Source organism: Pinus tabuliformis, chromosome X (genome assembly GCF_031772625.1).
Source record: "Pinus tabuliformis cultivar Carrire ecotype Pingquan chromosome X, CPIR1, whole genome shotgun sequence".
NCBI lineage: Eukaryota > Viridiplantae > Streptophyta > Pinopsida > Pinales > Pinaceae > Pinus > Pinus tabuliformis.
In genome coordinates, this window is record NC_142308.1 from 1,048,218,254 (window position 1) to 1,048,235,949 (window position 17,696).

Here is a 17,696-nt window from a genome sequence, read left to right on the forward strand (position 1 = left end):
CGCCACTTTAGCTCTAGAGTTCACTGCCTTGACTTCCACATTCGATGGGAAGATCATCAGTCCATCCTCTTTTGCTAACCGTATCATCATGAAGTTATGATTGGCCCCCGTGTTCACCAGAGCTTGAATGGTCTTGCCATGAGACATCAAATCCACGAAACCTAGATTGTTCATCCACGATTTCTCCATAACTTTTCCCTGCATACATGTCTGTTTTCTGCGTTCATTAAGAAATGGATTCACTCCCTGTGAACTTGCTCTGATACCACCTGTACGTCCCCAATTCTTTTTTCATTAAATTGGTCGGGTGCGGAACCACCTAAGTAATTAACATCTTCTATTGTTAACTTACTTTATGAACTACGCCTTAACATTCATCATTATACATGAATAACATATTAATGTGCGGAATCCATTAATATCAACATCAACAATATAGAATGACAAGAAAACAACATCACATGTAAAATCAATCTTTTATTATATGAGAGAATTTTTGTACAAGTGACCAGGAGCTTGGCTCCACCGGCATTTTACCCAAGTCGGTGGCCCACCCGTGTGAGAGCGCACGGTAGTCTCACCATGACTTAACCAAAATATAATACAAGTCTTCTTTGCCGAGTTGGGCGGGCGCGCTCGTGCACGACCCACCGCCCAAACGGAACCCAAAACTCGTTTCAATGTTCCGGCGGGCGGGCGCCTTAGAATGCCCTCCACCTGCGCCTCAACCATTCACCACACCATGCAAGAGCTCCGTCTAGGCTTGCCTGGCAAGTGGGTGCATAGACCTGTGCCTTTTCCGCGTCTCCTACTCCTTTACTTTGCACCTCTAGCTCGTTGGTTGAAGAGCGAACGCTTGGTGATGAAATTCCACACTTCGTCGCATGCTTGTGTGCATGGAGGTCGCACCCTCGGCTGACCCTTCCACCTATCTGTCCAACCGTCGCGTCTAGGCCATTGTTCAATGTCTTTGGAGGTCAGCCTGCCCATGGTGCGGGACCGCCCCTCAATCCATCCTTTGTTTGCCATTGCTCTCAGTCGGTTCATGGTGTGATGAGTTCCCCAACTTGCCCTATAAAACATGGAACGCCAACATCACCTATGTCATATGCATTTCGTCCTTGGTCGCCCCACGTTGTTCTTTCATGACTTAGTCGCATCACGTAGCGGGTGGAGCACGCGCCCGGTCGCTTGTCAACCGCAGGGCATTACACCACCATTCCAATTAGAGATAATACACGTCATCAGTACAAAATGGAGATGTTGGAGGAAGCTAATGCCTTATCACTTTTCTGCTTCTGGGCCTTTGGTCAGACTTCGATTCCAACAACGGCAAAGAAGAATCTTGTTAAACAGGTATGAATTATACATACTATTCAATTTTTCTCAACTCCTTCCAAAACACTAATTTTGCAACTTTGTAACTTCAAAACTATTGGTGTTCAATACAACTCACCCCCACAAAAGTTGTAAGTCACACCTTCAATATTTTCACAAATATTTGTCGGTTGCAGCAAAGTGCAATGGTTTACCACTTGCACTCAAGGTGATTGGAAGTTCTTTAAACGGAAAACCCCAGCCAGTTTGGGAAACTGCCGACGAGAAACTTTCAAGAGCACAACATATATCAGACTCTCACAGAGATGAACTTCTTAGTCGCTTAGAAATGAGTATAGATATCCTCGATAAGGAGTCGAGGGAATGCTTTTTGGACTTGGGGGCATTTCCCCAAAGAAGAAAGCTGAGCATAGATTTGTTATTGGACATTTGGGTATATGTCCGCGGGATGGAATGGAAAGATGCTTTTGTGGTCCTGTTAGAACTTGCAAAACGAAATCTCATAAATTTAATAGGCAATCCCGGGTAAGGAATTTGTTAACATCTCTAATTTGTTTTTCCAACTCATCTAACTTCTTGCTTCTGGATCCTTTCATGCTCTAAAAAAATTGGGAGCTTTTTTTTATCACTATTATGGAACTTATTGGTCTGCGTTTTGATCATCTGATTTGATTTGTTAGGAGTGGCGCCATGGAATACAACTGCGCCTCCGAGCTTTCTTTTTCTCAGCATGAAGTAATGCGGGATTTAGCCGTGCATCTGGCTAATGAGGGGTCTATCGACAATCGTAAGAGGCTTTTCATGCCTCGCAAGGAGGATAATATTCCCAAAGAATGGCGAACGACTCTCACAAATCAAGTGTCTGGCGCTCAGTTTCTTTCAATTCATACAAGTGATCAATCAAGCTGCTCCTAATAAAACGGCAACAAATAAATCCTATGCTATCTCGCTATATTGAGTGGCAGCGGTATATTCCCATCGTTTGATTTCGGCCCTGGAAAAATCCAACGAACGCTCGGCATATACATCGCACACTCGGCATATACAACAATCGCTCAATTAATACAGCTGCCACTCAATTAAAACCCAATAACATAAGATTTATTTGCTGCCTAATAAAACACCCTTTCTTTCTCTTCTATTCAATTATATTCATTACTTCTATTCAATAATTTCCCAACTTTATTAAAGGTGATTTACATACATTTTTATGACTTTTAGATTTCTGAAACTTGCAGGGGCAATGCAAGACCACGATTGGTGTCAAATTCATTTTCCTGAGGTGGAAGCTATAACTTTAATCTTTTCCGCAGGACAATATTGTGTTCCAACATTTTTACAGACCATGCCAAAACTGAAAGTTGTTATATTATACAATTACAGTTCTCAACATGAAACACTCAGTGGGCTGCCCTCTTTTCCTTCACCTATCCAGATAAGGTCTGTACTTCTTAATAAGTTGCGTGTGCCTCCTCTTTACGACAACTGTAGATCCTGGGAAAGGTTGGAAAAATTGTATATATGCCTATGTGAAGGCCTTGAAAATATCACTAGATTAGATAAGGAAGTGGAAGCCCCCAACTTTCCATACATTAAGGAAATAAATATTGATCACTGTAGTGATTTAAGGGAATTGCCAGCCATGCTATGCAATTTGACTTCCCTCCAAATATTGTCTGTCACTAATTGCCATCCTATCCAAAAATTGCCTGAAGACTTGGGAAGGTTAAGGCCAATGAGGGTGCTAAGGTTGTCCACATGTCCAATCTTGTCAAGGTTGCTGCCATCCATTTGCAATTTCAGGGAACTAGAATATCTCGATATTTCACTGTGGGTATTTGAAGGACCTTCCCTCTAAATTTGATCAGCTATCAAAGCTAGAATGGTTGGACATGAGGGAGTGCTCGGGATTGAAGACGCTGCATATCAAATTGAAATCTTTAAAGCGTGTAATAATTACTGATCAGGTGATGGAGGGAGAGTGGTTGTCCCTTCTAGATCTCACCGTTGATGTCGTGGAAAAATGCTTTAGTTTGGATTGGCTTGATGAGTGAAGTATTTGTTAGAAGCTCAGGAATAATTGTTGTTCTGTTAGTTTGGAATTGCTGGAGGTAGAACGCTTTACTTTGGAATTGGCTTGATGAGTGAAGTACTTGTGTTAGACGCTTTAGTTTAGTTTGGAATGACTGTAGGTGTCAACTTGTTGGATATAATGCAAAAGGCAGAGCCTTCATTTTCTTTGAACTACACCGTGATTTTCTGGGTTCAAAATATATCACATTTAATTTTGATATTGTATTTTACAATAACTCAAATTAATATATCTACTACTCTGATATTGTATTTTACAATAACTCAAATTAATAAATCTTAAAAATTATGTGTAAATTTAAAGTTAACTATTTTGATAGTGTATTTTATAATAACTGAAATTAATAAAATTTAAAAAATACTAATGTAATTTTTTTCTTAATTCCAAAATTAACGAGAACCATTTGGTAGCATGTCAATGTTTTTTTTCAAAGTTTATAATTCATTCTCTCTGAATCTCCATGTCTCAATGTATGTATCACCTCAACAAACATAGTTACTTAATTTCGATTTATAGACATCTTTAATATAATCATTTTGTATATCAACGACAGTTTTTATAAATAAATAACATTTACCAATTCATATATATATATATATATATTTCACATGATTAATTGCTTTTAATAATAATGGTGTAAAATATACTGAACTAATTCATTAACTTAATTGGTTAAAAAAACTCAATAATAAAACATAAACCAAATTAAAATATGATTAATTAAACATTTGATGATAATTAAATAGAAAAAATATTTCTACTAACACTGCAATTAGATTTTTGCATATTAATTCAACTATATAGTATTTTTGTATATTGATTTACCTATAAAATTAGAACAACATTTTTTTTTTTTTTAATATGATTTAAATTATTTTATCAATTAAAATTTATTTTCCCTCCATTTAATATCACAATGCTGCTCATTCAAGGACATAAAACGGATGTTAAAATTACTAAATATTTTGTATTTAATATCTTACCCAGAAATACAAAACAAAAAAATATCTACGATAAAGTTTTAAATTCATATTAACAAAAAATAAACCAATAAAATAAAAAACTGTAAACTAATATAATTCTAAATTTGGTATCGATGCTTGCTTCTCTATGAGAAAGGTACAAAGCTAACTTCAGGTCCAAGTTTTACTCTATATTTAAAATAAATAAATACATATTCTCTTTCGTGGCAAGACATATCCTTTGCATCATTCCTCCCCCAAAGAAACAAAAGAAGACATTGACTTCTATGCAGATTCCTCAGACATTACACTGACAATTCAAGAAATGGATGGCACTAATTTCTCTGAGTATACATACACACTTCATTTGATGTCATTCATCCCCTCTAATATACATGGAATGAGTAGTGTAGTGCTATGAATTTTAGCATCACAATTGCATAAGGATGGTCATTAGTGCAACAACGTATCTTTTAACAACTTGCATGTGGACTACAACTATCAATTGCACCGTCACTACGACATATCCTCTTCTTGTACATTGAGTGTGTAGGTTTAACCCTGTACAACAATTACCTACAAATGAATTCTTAAAACAGAAAATTTACAATGGCAAGGACATGAAACAAATACACAAAGATTTTCCCCTGGATCCTAGAACCGGGACTACCAGATTAATTTTTCATTATGTTTTTTTCATTGTTACAATACATATATATAGATGTTGAAGAATTCATAAGCCCCAATCCATTAACCCTGTATTAAAACATAATTGTAGTTCCCTTGACCGAATCTACAAAATACCATGGTAGGTCCACCCACCATCTTTGGGTCCACCCCCCATCCTTGGGTCCTTATATATATAGAAAAAATATATATCTCGGGATGTTGCCCTGGACCTTGTGTAGTAAACCCCCGGCAGGGGGGCTTCCGCCCCCCCGGTGACACCCCTTTTGCGCCTAGAGCAACGAACAGGGGGGGCTATCTCCCCCCCCGCCCACCTCCCACCCCCCCGCACGCACATGCGACTATTTGTGGAAAGAATATAACACAAACCCAACAAGCTAGGCTACAATTATCAATTTCACCACCACTATGCCCCATCCTCTTCCATTTTCTTCCGCTCTTAGTCATGATCGTTTTTCACTGCAATGAAATTGAATTGTATTACCTAATATTCATCTCTCTTATCGCTCCCAGACCATCTCTTGACTTTGTTTGGTATCATTCTACATAGCTTCATGGTTGGTATTGGTATCTCTTAGGATATATATATATATGTTTCAGATTTCTTATGATTATAGAGATGATATCACAACTATTATGAGCTTTAGAGCACGCTTGCACTCTGTATAGATACAATCACTTTGGCTAATGATTTCTTGACCAAAATAGAAAAGGATGTGGTCTTCAAGTCACTACGCCTTGATTGTGTAGTTACTCCTTTGCTTTAACATGTCTTGTACTCCTTCGACATTCTTTCTTTCTCGTACTTTTCCTTGTCACCTCGAAACATTTAAAAATTGATGGAAGTTTGGAATATGTATTTGAATTATTTTGAATTGATTGGGTTGTTTGAAAAGCCAACTATGTGAGAAAGTTATCATGTCTAGTTTCTTTACATAACAAATGCAACATAGATGTCATTAGATTCTATGTTCTTAAGGGTATGGTAATCACTTTCATTCTAATTCACCAATGACATATGTTCAGTTCTTCATTGTGGTTCTCCATATATAGTGTATGCTCAATCCTCAGTGCAAGTTTGATAAATTGCAAGTAGGTGTTTTCAAAGACAACCATGCTACTATCAAATTATACTTGTGAACGTTGTGTGTCAATATAAGTGGGTGGCACAAATATTTGGTGCACGATTTGAGTCAATGGGATTTTAGTAGGATCAAATTTCTCCTTTTCTCCTCCTCTCATATAATGTGCTACTCACTCATTTCTAGTGAATAAATGCAATGCTATAAGTCGATATGCATCGTAATTTAAAAAGGTGTCTTGTCAACTTTAGCAAATGAAATTGTTGTTTATTGAAATAATATTATTTTCAAGTGCCTTATTGATGAGCACAGGTCGCAAATCGACAAAAAGTAGATGCAAATCATGCAATGATTTTGGTAACTTAAGGCGTTGGCACCCATCTACTACTAATGCTTCCTAGTCTAAGAGTTTTGAATATCAATATGAACAACCTCACAGGTAGAGAGAACTATTTATGCCATCACACACCCACCTTCCTTATAGGAATTTATTTTTAAATAACTTCTTTTGAATTTCTATTTATTCCATAACAACAAAGTTGACCAGCTGGTCGGATTGTTATAGTTCATATTTCTAGCTAGATATTGTTATAGATGATGTAACAATAGGAGTAAGTCGAACCGAATAAATGAGACAAAGATTTTTTAGTACCACAAGTTGGGCATAGTCAATCCGTAGAAGGAACCTGATCTAGAGGAGGATCAATGCAAAATTGATGATAAGTAAGCAAGCAAATTACTCCATCATAACATAAAAATGCACCCCAACTTTGAATATTTCACAAATATTATTATAATCATCCAATGGGATGCTTCTTTGAAACTGTTGGTCTACGAAGATGATGGTGCACTAGTGTTGATATTTTCGTGAGTCTTAATTTCTACATCCCTAGTCTCACACTTATGTTCATTTTACCCTCCACTGCATGGTCTTTTGAGAAATCTAGTCATTCATCCCCTCTGCAATACATGGTATCCATCCTTATCTGTGACCAAATCACAAACACATTGCATTGCAAAGACAAATAGGGTATACAAGCCTTCACGCTGAAAGTATTCCAAACATAGAAGGCCATGGAACAGATCATGCCCAAGACCACCTTGTCAAATTTTCAAAGAAAGTGGAAGGTTCCCCATGTAATAATTTCAACAGTTATAGGCAAAATGAATCAATCTGAAAAAGTTTATATTCACGGCGAATATGATAAAGTTGTACATGGTGTTGCATGGGCCATTGAACATATTATATGCTCTATTGTCACTAAGGATGAGGGATACCATCTTGACATTTTTTTTATTATTTCTGCAAATCTCTTGAATAAACACTTTGTTTTGTGGATAAAATTTGTTTTGAAAAATTTTCAGGAGAAACATTTTTTAAAGTACCCAAATCATTTCTTTGTTCCAAATCTAGAGTGACATGTGATGAGGGGTCAATTTTTGTGAAGTCTATATGCAGTTTAGGTCTAAATATAATGTGAATAGCCTATGTGCCCAGTTTATGAATAATTCCTCTATTTCAAAAATGACCTTACATTCTTACTGGGACATTTTGGTTTATGGAAATAAGTTGCTTTCATGTCTTTAGCTCCCACACTTCCTGCGCTCATAGGATGAGGAAACAACCCAGACGGTTAAATTGATTATTAGATTTGGGAAGAAACTTTTATATGGGCCTAATTGATGACTCTAGCTTTACACACATCAATCACTAACTCTTGTACATTATTGCAACGATGCTTAGGAGGAAAGAACAAACACAAACAGTTTCGTCGAGATTGCAACAACACCCAAGAGGAAGGAAGAGATGGTTTCACTAATGTCATGCAATGTACAAAATTGTGAGTCGGTCTAGGACATGATAGCATAGAAGTACAAAACAAATTGGGAGATTCAGTGATAGATGGAGATTTTAAAGAAGAAGAAAATGTGGAGGTCGAGGGAGCTCATGATTTATTCGGCTCTATGGAACTTGACTGAATAGACCTTGTAGAAATTATTGAAAGAGACACTTGGTGGGTTTTAGTAAGTGAAGGACTTGATGGTGTGGATGAAAGTACCGTGGAGTCGCTGGAGACTTTCCACCTGTTAAATTTTTAAGGGATAAAGGAGGACGAAAATGGAGCATGGGGATTGGCCAGAGTGAATAGTGTTTTCCCAACCAACTCTAGAGAGGGAACACCTTCGGTGTAATCAAAATCCCAAGAGATTATTAATAGTGAAAACCTAAGAACTCAATAAACCCAACCCATTAATGTTAAAAACCTTTGGGATTAATATTAAAAACTCAAGAGATTATTAATATTAAAAACCCAAGCCACATTAATATTCCTGGGTTTTGATATTATTCCCCTAGGTTTAAATATCAAACCCTTGGGTTTATTAATCTAAGGGTTCATATTCTAAGGGTTTAATATCATTCTCTTGGGTTTCTAGTATTAATAAAACTCTAAGATTATAAAACCTAATATATTATTATACATATGAGGGATTAATATTATAAACCCAAGGGATTGTAAATCCTAGGATTAATATTATAAACACAAGCGATTATAAACCCTAAAATAAACATGGTTGACCATGGTTGATTTTCATATTGAGACAGTCATGTCACATTGTAATGTTGGACCATGGTTGACCATGGTTGATTTTCATATTGAGACAATCATGTCACATTGCAACGTTGGACCATGGTTGATCATTATTGATTTTCATATCAAGACAATATTTGCCACAATGTGATATCGGACCATGGTCGAACATGGTTGATTTTCATATTAAGAAAATATTTGTCACAATGCGACATTGGACCATGGTTGACCATGATTGATTTTAAAAGGCATGGTTGACTATGATTGACCATTGTTGACTATGGTTGACTATGGTTGACCATGATTGATATTATAAACCCAAGCGAATAATAAACCCAAGGGATTAATATGAAAAACCTAAGGGCTTATAAACCCAAGGGAATAACATTAAACCATGGGAATATTAATGCTTGGGTTTGTAATATTAATAATGTCTTGAGTTTTTAATATTTATCCCAAGGGTTCATATTCCTAGTGTTTAATATTATTCCCTTGGGTTTATAAATCCAATCCCTTGGCTTTATTAATCTAAGGGTTCATATTCCTAAGGTTTAATATTATTCCCTTGGGATTTTAGTATTAATCCTAAAAACTCTAAGATTATAAACCCTAATATATTATTATGCATATGAGGGATTAATGTTATAAACCCAAGGGATTATAAACCCTAGGATTAATATTATAAATCCTAAATTAAACATGGTTGACCATGGTTTATTTTCATATTGAGACAATCATTGTCACAATGCAACGTTGGACAATGGTTGACCATGATTGATTTTCATATCGAGACAATCTTTGTCACAATGTGATGGTGGGCCATGGTTGAATATGGTTGATTTTCATATTGATACAATCTTTGTCACGATGTGAAATTGGACCATGGTTGACCATGATTGATTTTATAAAACATGGTTGACCATTATTAATAATATAAACCCAAACAAATAATAAACCCAAGGGATTAATACTAAAACCCTAAGGGATAATGAACCAAATGGAATAATATTAAACCCGAGGGATTAATAATATAAACCCAAGGTATATAAACCATAAAATAAATATGGTTTACCATGGTTTATTTTCATATTGAGACAATCCTTGTCACAATGCAATGTTGGACCATGGTTGACCATGAATGATTTTCATATTAAGAAAATCTCTGTCATAATGTGACATTGAACTAAGGTTGAGCATGATTTATTTTCATATTCAAACAATCTTTGTCCCAATGCGACATTGGACCATGGTTAACAATGACTGAGCATGATTGGCTTTGATAAACCATGGTTGACCATGATTGACCGTGGTTGACCATGATTGATATTATATACCCAAGGGATTATAAAACCAAGGGAATAATATTAAACCCAAGGGAACAATATTAAACCCAAGGGAATAATATAAACCGAAGGTATATAAACCCTAATATAAATGCTATAAACCATAAAATGAACATGGTAGACTATGTTTGACCATATTTGATTTTCATATTGCGACAATTTTTCTCACAATGTGACATTGGACCATGCCTTACCATGGTTGAATACTTAGATTAATAGAGCCAAGGGATTGGTATTATAAACCCAAGGAATTAATACCAAAACCCTAAGGGATTATGAACCCAAGAGAATAATATTAAACCCAAGGGACTAATATTATAAACCCAAGGTGTATAAACCCTTTAAGATAAATTTTATAAACACTGAAATAAACATGGTTGACCATGGTTGATATTATAAACCCAAGGGATAAAAACCCAAATGAAAAATATTAAACCCAAGGGAATAATATAAACACTAAGATAAATATTATAAACCCTTAAAAAAACAAGGTTGAACATGGTTGATTTTCATATTGAGACAACCTTTGTTGCAATGTGACATTGGATCATGATCAACCATGGTTGAACCCTTAGATTAATAAACACTTATATTGTCACAATGTAACATTTCACCATGGTTGACCAAGCTTGACCATGATTGATTTTCATATCGAGACAATCTTTGTTACTATGCATCATTGGACCATGGTTGATTTTCATTTTGAGACAATCTTTGTTATAATGCAAAGTTGGACCATGGTTGATATTAAAACCCAAGTGAATAGTAAACCCAAGGGACTAATACTATAATCCAAAGGGATTATAAACACACGGGAATAATATTAAACCCTAGAAATATGAACCCTCAGATTAATCAACCCAAGAGATTGATATTATAAACCCAAAGGAATAATATTACACCCTATGAATATGAAACCTTATATTAATAAACCTAAGGGATTGATATTATAAACCTAAGGGATTATTGCTAATACCCCAAGGGATTATGAACCCAACATAATAATAATAAACCCAAGGGATTAATATTATAAACCCAAGGTATATAAACCCTTTGATAGATATTATAAACCCTAAAATAAACATGTTGACCATGGTTGATTTTCATATTGGGACAATCCTTGTCACAATGCGACGTTGGACCATGATTGAGCATGGTTGATTTTCATATTGAAATAATATTTGTCTCAATGCAACGTTGGACCATGGTTGACCATGATCAACCATGGTTGATCGTGATTGATCATGGTTTACCATGATTGATATTATAAACCCAAGGGAATAATAAAACCAAGGGATTGATACTAAAAACCCATGGGATTATAAACCCGAGAGAACAATATAAAACACAGGTATATAAACCCAAAGATAAATATTATAAACACTAAAATAAACATGGTAGACCATGGTTGGTTTCATATTGATACAATTTTTATTGCAATGTGATGTTGGACCATTCTCGACCATTATTGAACCCTTAGATTAATAAAACCAGGGGATTGACATTATAAACACAAGAGAATAATAAACAAAAGGGATTAATACTATAACCACATTGGATTAGGAACCCAAGGGAATAATATTAAACCCAAGGGAATAATATTATAAACCCTAAGATAAATATTATAAACACTAAAATAAACATGGCTGACCATGATTGATTTTATAAAATATGGTTGACCATGGTTGGCCATTGTTGACCATGATTGACTTGACTATGTTTGACCATGATTGATATTATAAACCCAAGGGAATAATAATCCCAAGGCATTAATACTAAAAACCCAAGCAATTATAAACCAAAGGGAGAAATATTAAACCCGGGTGAGTAATATAAACTCTAAGATAAATATTATAAACCCTGAAATAAACATGGTTGACCATGATTGATTTTCATATTGAGACAATCTTTGTCACAATGCGACGTTGGACCATGATCGAACATGGTTGAACCCTTAGATTATTAAACCCTTACATTATCACAATGCAATGTTGGACCATGGTTGTCCATGCTTGACCATGATTGATTTTCATATCAAGCCAATCGTTTTCACAATGTGACATTGGACCACGATTTATTTTCATATTGAGACAATATTTGTCACAATGCGACATTGGACCATGGTTGACCCTGATTGATTTTATAAAATAAGGTTGACCATGGTTGACCATTATTGACCATGATTGATATTATAAACCTAACTAAATAATAAACCCAAGGGATTAATACTAAAAAACCAAGGGATTATAAACCCAAGTGAATAATATTAAACCCTAGGAATATGAACCCTTAGATTAATAAACCCAAGGGATTGATATCATAAACCCAAGGGATTAATACCAAAACCCCAAGGGATTATGAACCCAATGGAATAATATTAATCCCAAGGCATTAATATTATAATACCAAGGTATATAAAGCATAAGATAAATATTATAAACCCTAAGATAAGCATGGTTGACCATGGTTGATTTTCATATTGAGACAATCTTTTTCACAATGTTACATTGGACCATGGTTGACCATGGTTAACCATGAATTATTTTTGTTTCGAGACAATATTTTCCACAATGCGAAGTTAGACCATGGTTGATTTTAATAAACAATCTTTGTCACAATACAATCTTGGACCATGGTTGACCATGATTGATTTTGATGAACCATGGTTGACATATTAATCTAAGGGTTTCTAATATTAACCCTAGGGTTTAGTAGTCACTTGAGTTTATTAGGCTTTTGGGTTTAAAATATCAATCCCTTGGCTTTATTTATCTAAGGGCTCATATTCTCAGGGTTTAATATTATTCATAGTGTTTATAATATTAATCCTAGGGTTTAATCCCTTGTGTTTTCAATATTAATTCCTTGTGTTTTCAATATTAATCCCTTGGGTTTTTAATATTAATCCCTTGAGTTTATAATATTAATCCCACCGTTTATAAAATTAATCTTAGGGCTTGATGTTTATTTTAGGGTTTATTTCCAGCGCTTGATTGTTGAATTAAGAATTAGGTATGTTTTTTTTTTTTTTAATAGTCGAATAAAAGAGAAATAAGTAATTTTTCCATTTAAAGTATTATGCTTAATAAGATTAATTAAAGTGGTATCTTTAAAATTGAATTTCTTGATTTAGATTTTTCCTAGAATTATATTTATAAAATTTTAAAATTGAAAATAAAATTAATGTAACTTAAAAGAAAATAATAATAAAAAATATATATATTTTTAACAATTATAAATAAATATAAAAATATATGAAGTTCTAACAAATACTATAGTCATGTTTTTTGAAATAAAAGGATTTTTTAATTATTATATTTGAAAAACGTTTTATAAATATTTATGAAAGAGATTATATATATATATATATCTTAATTCCTTCGATTTATTGATGGTCATATTGATTATTTAATACCAGCCTAGATCCACCTTAACCCCGGATCTATCAAGCGTCGATACGGATCAAATCTCTCTAGGTGAAAACCTATTTTTTTAGTGCAAAACTTGAGGAAAGGTTTGCATCTTGAGTGATTTGATCCCTCTCAGCTCTTGATAGATCCGGGGTTAAGATGGATCTAGGCTGGTTTTATTCGTGTGCAGTCATACAAAATTTGTTGAACATATGATTATTTTGATCATTTTAAATGTGTTAAATATGTCTAATATTAGATTTTTTTTTTCTAAAAATCTGGTAGTAAGAGTGCTTGAAAGTCCGAAGAAAGATGTAGGGACTCATCGGAGGTGACGGATGAAGGTTTACAGAGGTAGCAGGATTCGACCCTAGGCCACCTAGGCCGATGGCCTAGGTTGCTGCAGTCCAGGCTTTCGGTAGGGTTTTGGCAGGTTCCGTAATGGTACGGGAAGAGACATCTGGTGGATACCCCGAGGCGTAGGACGTGTTTAGGAAGTTTTCTTTGAAGGGCCATTTAGGGTTAATACAGAGTTTAACTCCGGAACGGATTAGCTTATCGTCAAACCGGAGTGGTTTTTGTCTTCTCGCTGTTTGTTCTGTTCTGGTGAGCCGGCGGTCGACGTTCCCAAGCAGTCTCGACAGCAACAGGTAACGGGCCGCTAGCGGTGTCAGGTATCGGTTTTTTACTGCTTATTTTACCATGGTGAAACCTAATGAGTCTGTTGACCTAGACCCGGCTCCTGAGGATATACTGTCGGTGTGGGGAAAAGAGGTAACTGCCCAGAATTTAGTCAAGTTTTTCGGGTCAGATGGCAGCCATGCACCCGCTGATCTGTCTGTAGAAGGCGCGTGGAGCATCAAAGGGTCAAAAGGCCTGTTAGGGGAAGATCTGGGTTTGGCCGGGCTGCGTTTCAAAGGAGGGAAGGATATCCTAGCACCGGTTTTCCCGGAGAAAGACTCACATCAGTTTCCAGTCGGCTCTCAGGGCAGTAAAAATAGACCTCTCTCAGGTGCAGTCCGTCTGTCAGGGGGGCTCGAGGATATTATCAATTTCCAAACAAATCAGGGAGTTTGGAGGTCGGTTGGAGGGGATTTAAGTTCTGGAAGAGCTGTAACGGAAGGGAGCAGTCAGCCAACTGTTATTAGGCGCTCACCTTTAAAAGAGACGCCCAAACCCAGTCTGAGCATAGAAGGGTTTATCAATGAGACTAGCGAGGCTTTGAAGGTTGGGAAGGTGGGGGAAACCCTAAGCGACGGAAGGGAAGCAGTGATTTTGGGGCTCGGCACAGCTGATAAGGAGGGTTTGGAAGGCGGTCTCCAGGGTTCTCATGATGACATAGCTGTTCAATCTCTTGCGGTAAAGCAGTTTGGACATCAGGAGTCTCAGGACAATGCAGCCCCAATTCCTTTAGGAGGGGAGGAAGATCCCGGTCAGGATAAGGCGGGGGGTAAACGAAAGAAGGAAAAACCCTTAAAGAAGAAGAAGATTGAAGGCAATCTGGTTCTTGGCATGGACGTCCAGGTTGAGGATGCATTGGTAGTGGCGGAATGCACTTTAGTGGGTAGAGTTAGAGGGAAGGCTTTATCTGGCAAAACTTTGAACCAGTGGGCGGAGACCCAATGGAAAGATACCCTTGTTAATTCGTTCAGAGTTGCAGTTCTTGTGAAGGGCTGGTTCATGGCCAGTTTTGAAAAGAAGGAAGATGCCGATTGGGTTGCAGGGAGAAACTGGGCCTTTGGGAATCGCCCGGTCTTGTTTAAGAGGTGGTCGCCATTATTTGACGCAAAGAGGGAGAAGGTAGACGAGTTTCCAGTTTGGGTCAGAGCACCCGGCCTTCCTCCTTTTCTGTGGGTGGAATCTGTTTTCAAATCCATAGGGAATTTGCTGGGTACATACCTTGAAGCCGACATGTCATTTCTTCACACCCACGAAAGAGCTATGGCCAGGATTCTTGTTCGGTTAAACCCTAAGGAGGGGTTAGCAGAATCTATAAATCTTCAGTATAGAGATTATGTGTTTGAACAGCCATTGGATTATGAGCACCTTCCCTTTAGGTGTCACAGATGCCATGAATATGGGCATTTGGCAAGGGACTGCCCACTGGGAAATCGCAGAAAAAAGGTGAGCAGAGGGAGAAGAAATTGAGGAAGGAGAAGGACTTCGTGACTGAGGAACTTCAAAAGGATTCCGCTATGGAGGAGATCCAGCTCGAAAAGGAAACTGTTGACAGTCAGGCCACAAAAACTGCTCCCGAAGACATAGAGGCCCAAGGTCCCCTGGAGAAGAAAGCCTTGGAGACTACAGTTGAAGGAGCTGATATCGTGATGGAAGAACCAAACGGTATGCACCGTGACTTTTGCAATTCCTCTCCTTTCTCAGATTTGAATGATAATCTTTTAAAAGATGGAATTCCTGTTAAAAACAGTAGTATCGTTGATCAGTTATCTATAGAAAATCTTATTGATGCAATTCCCTCCATCGACCTGAATTGCGAAGATGTTCCTCAAAATAGCCTGAACCCTGCCCTTTCCACACCGTCATGCCACTATAACTTGAGATCTCTGGACAAAAGACAGGGAAAATTGTTAGAATCCCCTGACCCGATTGGTGGGTTAGGCCCTTCTTCGTCTCAGGTTTCCAAAAGGAAGGGTAGGGGTAGGAAATCAAACCTGTCAAAAGCACAGGTTAAAGCGAAGTTTGATGTTGCTGATGGAAAACAAATGTCCATCCCTGGGGCGCTTAGAGCAGCAAATCCCCCCGATCAGGTTGTAAAATGATTCTCTTATCCTGGAATTGTAGGGGTTTAGCCAGTAAACCCAAAAAACTGGCTTTAAAAGAGTTAGTTACTCGTTACAATCCGGATATCCTTTTTCTTCAAGAAACCCTTGGCAGGAGTTTGGAGGTGGAATCTGTTCTTAGGATCTCTTTCCCAGGATGGGTTTTCCATGCCATAGATGCTGAGGGGCATTCGGGGGGTTTGGCTATTGGTATTCGAGAAGGTAGGTTGCAGATAAATAGCCTTTGGGGAATGGCTCATGTTCTTGGTATGGAGGTCTTTTCCCCTGAGATTGGATTCCCTTTTCTGATTCTAAATATCTATGGGCCATGTCAGGGGAGAGAGTCTTTCTGGAACAATCTTCTATCCAAATCTCTTTTAAAAGACAGAAGTTTGATTTTAGGAGGAGACCTAAATTTCTCAATAGGTAATGCGGAAGCCTGGGGTCCCTCAGCCAGGGAAGACCCGCTTTCGGATTTCTTTGCAAACGCTCTCCTCTCCCATAACCTGATAGATGTAAATCTAATCAAAGTAAAGCCTACTTGGAGGAACAGAAGAGCAGGGGAGGGAAGAGTGGCAAAGCGGTTGGATCGTTTTCTCATAAGTGAAGATTTGACAGTCAGCATCCCTATGTTCAGGCAATGGGTTGGTGAAGGGGGGAACTCTGACCATTTTCCCATCCTAATGGAATTTCAAAAACCTCCCCTTAAACCAGCTGCTCCTTTCAAATTTAATGCCTCCTGGTTGCAGGAGGAATCTTTCAATATCCTTTTCAGGGATACTTGGAGGCATCCGGGCAGCTCTTCGTCGGAGAACAAAGGGGTCCTGTTCATGGAAAATTTAAAGAGACTTAAAAAAGCGACCATAGAATGGGCAAAAGCTAGGAAGATTACTCAGAATGAGGCGCTTTCCAAAATCGATGCTGAAATTAGAGCTATGGAGGAACCTGAGGCAGAAGGGTATGTAAATCAGGAGTCAAAAGACAAGATCCTGATGCTAGAAAAACAAAGAAGCAAGATTTTATTAGACAGAGAAGAGGAGTGGAGGCTAAAAAGCAGGGCGATCTGGTTGAAAGCTGGAGATGAGAACACAAAATTTTTCCATAACTATGCTAAAGGCCGGAAAAATGCAAACACTATCTGGAAGCTAAAGGATCAGGATGGAAGAGAAGCTACCTCTTTTGAGGACCTTTCAAGAATGGGAAAGAACCACTTCCAGAATCTGTTTACAGAACAAGAAGGGATCACTTTAGCAGAGGTAATCAGAACAGCCCAATGCTTTCCCCGCTTTGTTGAAGAGGAAGAAGCTGAAGGTTTAGTGGATGTTGTGACAAAGGAGGAAGTTGAAAATATTGTAAAATCAATGGCAAAAGATAAAAGCCCAGGCCCAGACGGGTGGACTATTGAACTGTT

At 37.2% G+C, this 17,696-nt stretch overlaps 1 protein-coding gene across 1 annotated transcript; it reads left to right on the plus strand.

Moving 5' to 3' along the window:
- Positions 1-1,309: 1,309 nt before the first annotated feature.
- Positions 1,310-14,170, plus strand: LOC149143391 (putative disease resistance protein At4g33300). Its single transcript, XM_089451800.1, has 5 exons — positions 1,310-1,863; positions 2,019-2,230; positions 2,577-3,079; positions 3,183-3,305; positions 14,060-14,170. The coding sequence occupies exons 1-5, from the start codon at positions 1,667-1,669 to the stop codon at positions 14,168-14,170; spliced, it is 1,146 nt and encodes a 381-aa protein (XP_089307926.1). The 5' UTR covers positions 1,310-1,666.
- The last annotated feature ends 3,526 nt before the right edge of the window (positions 14,171-17,696 follow it).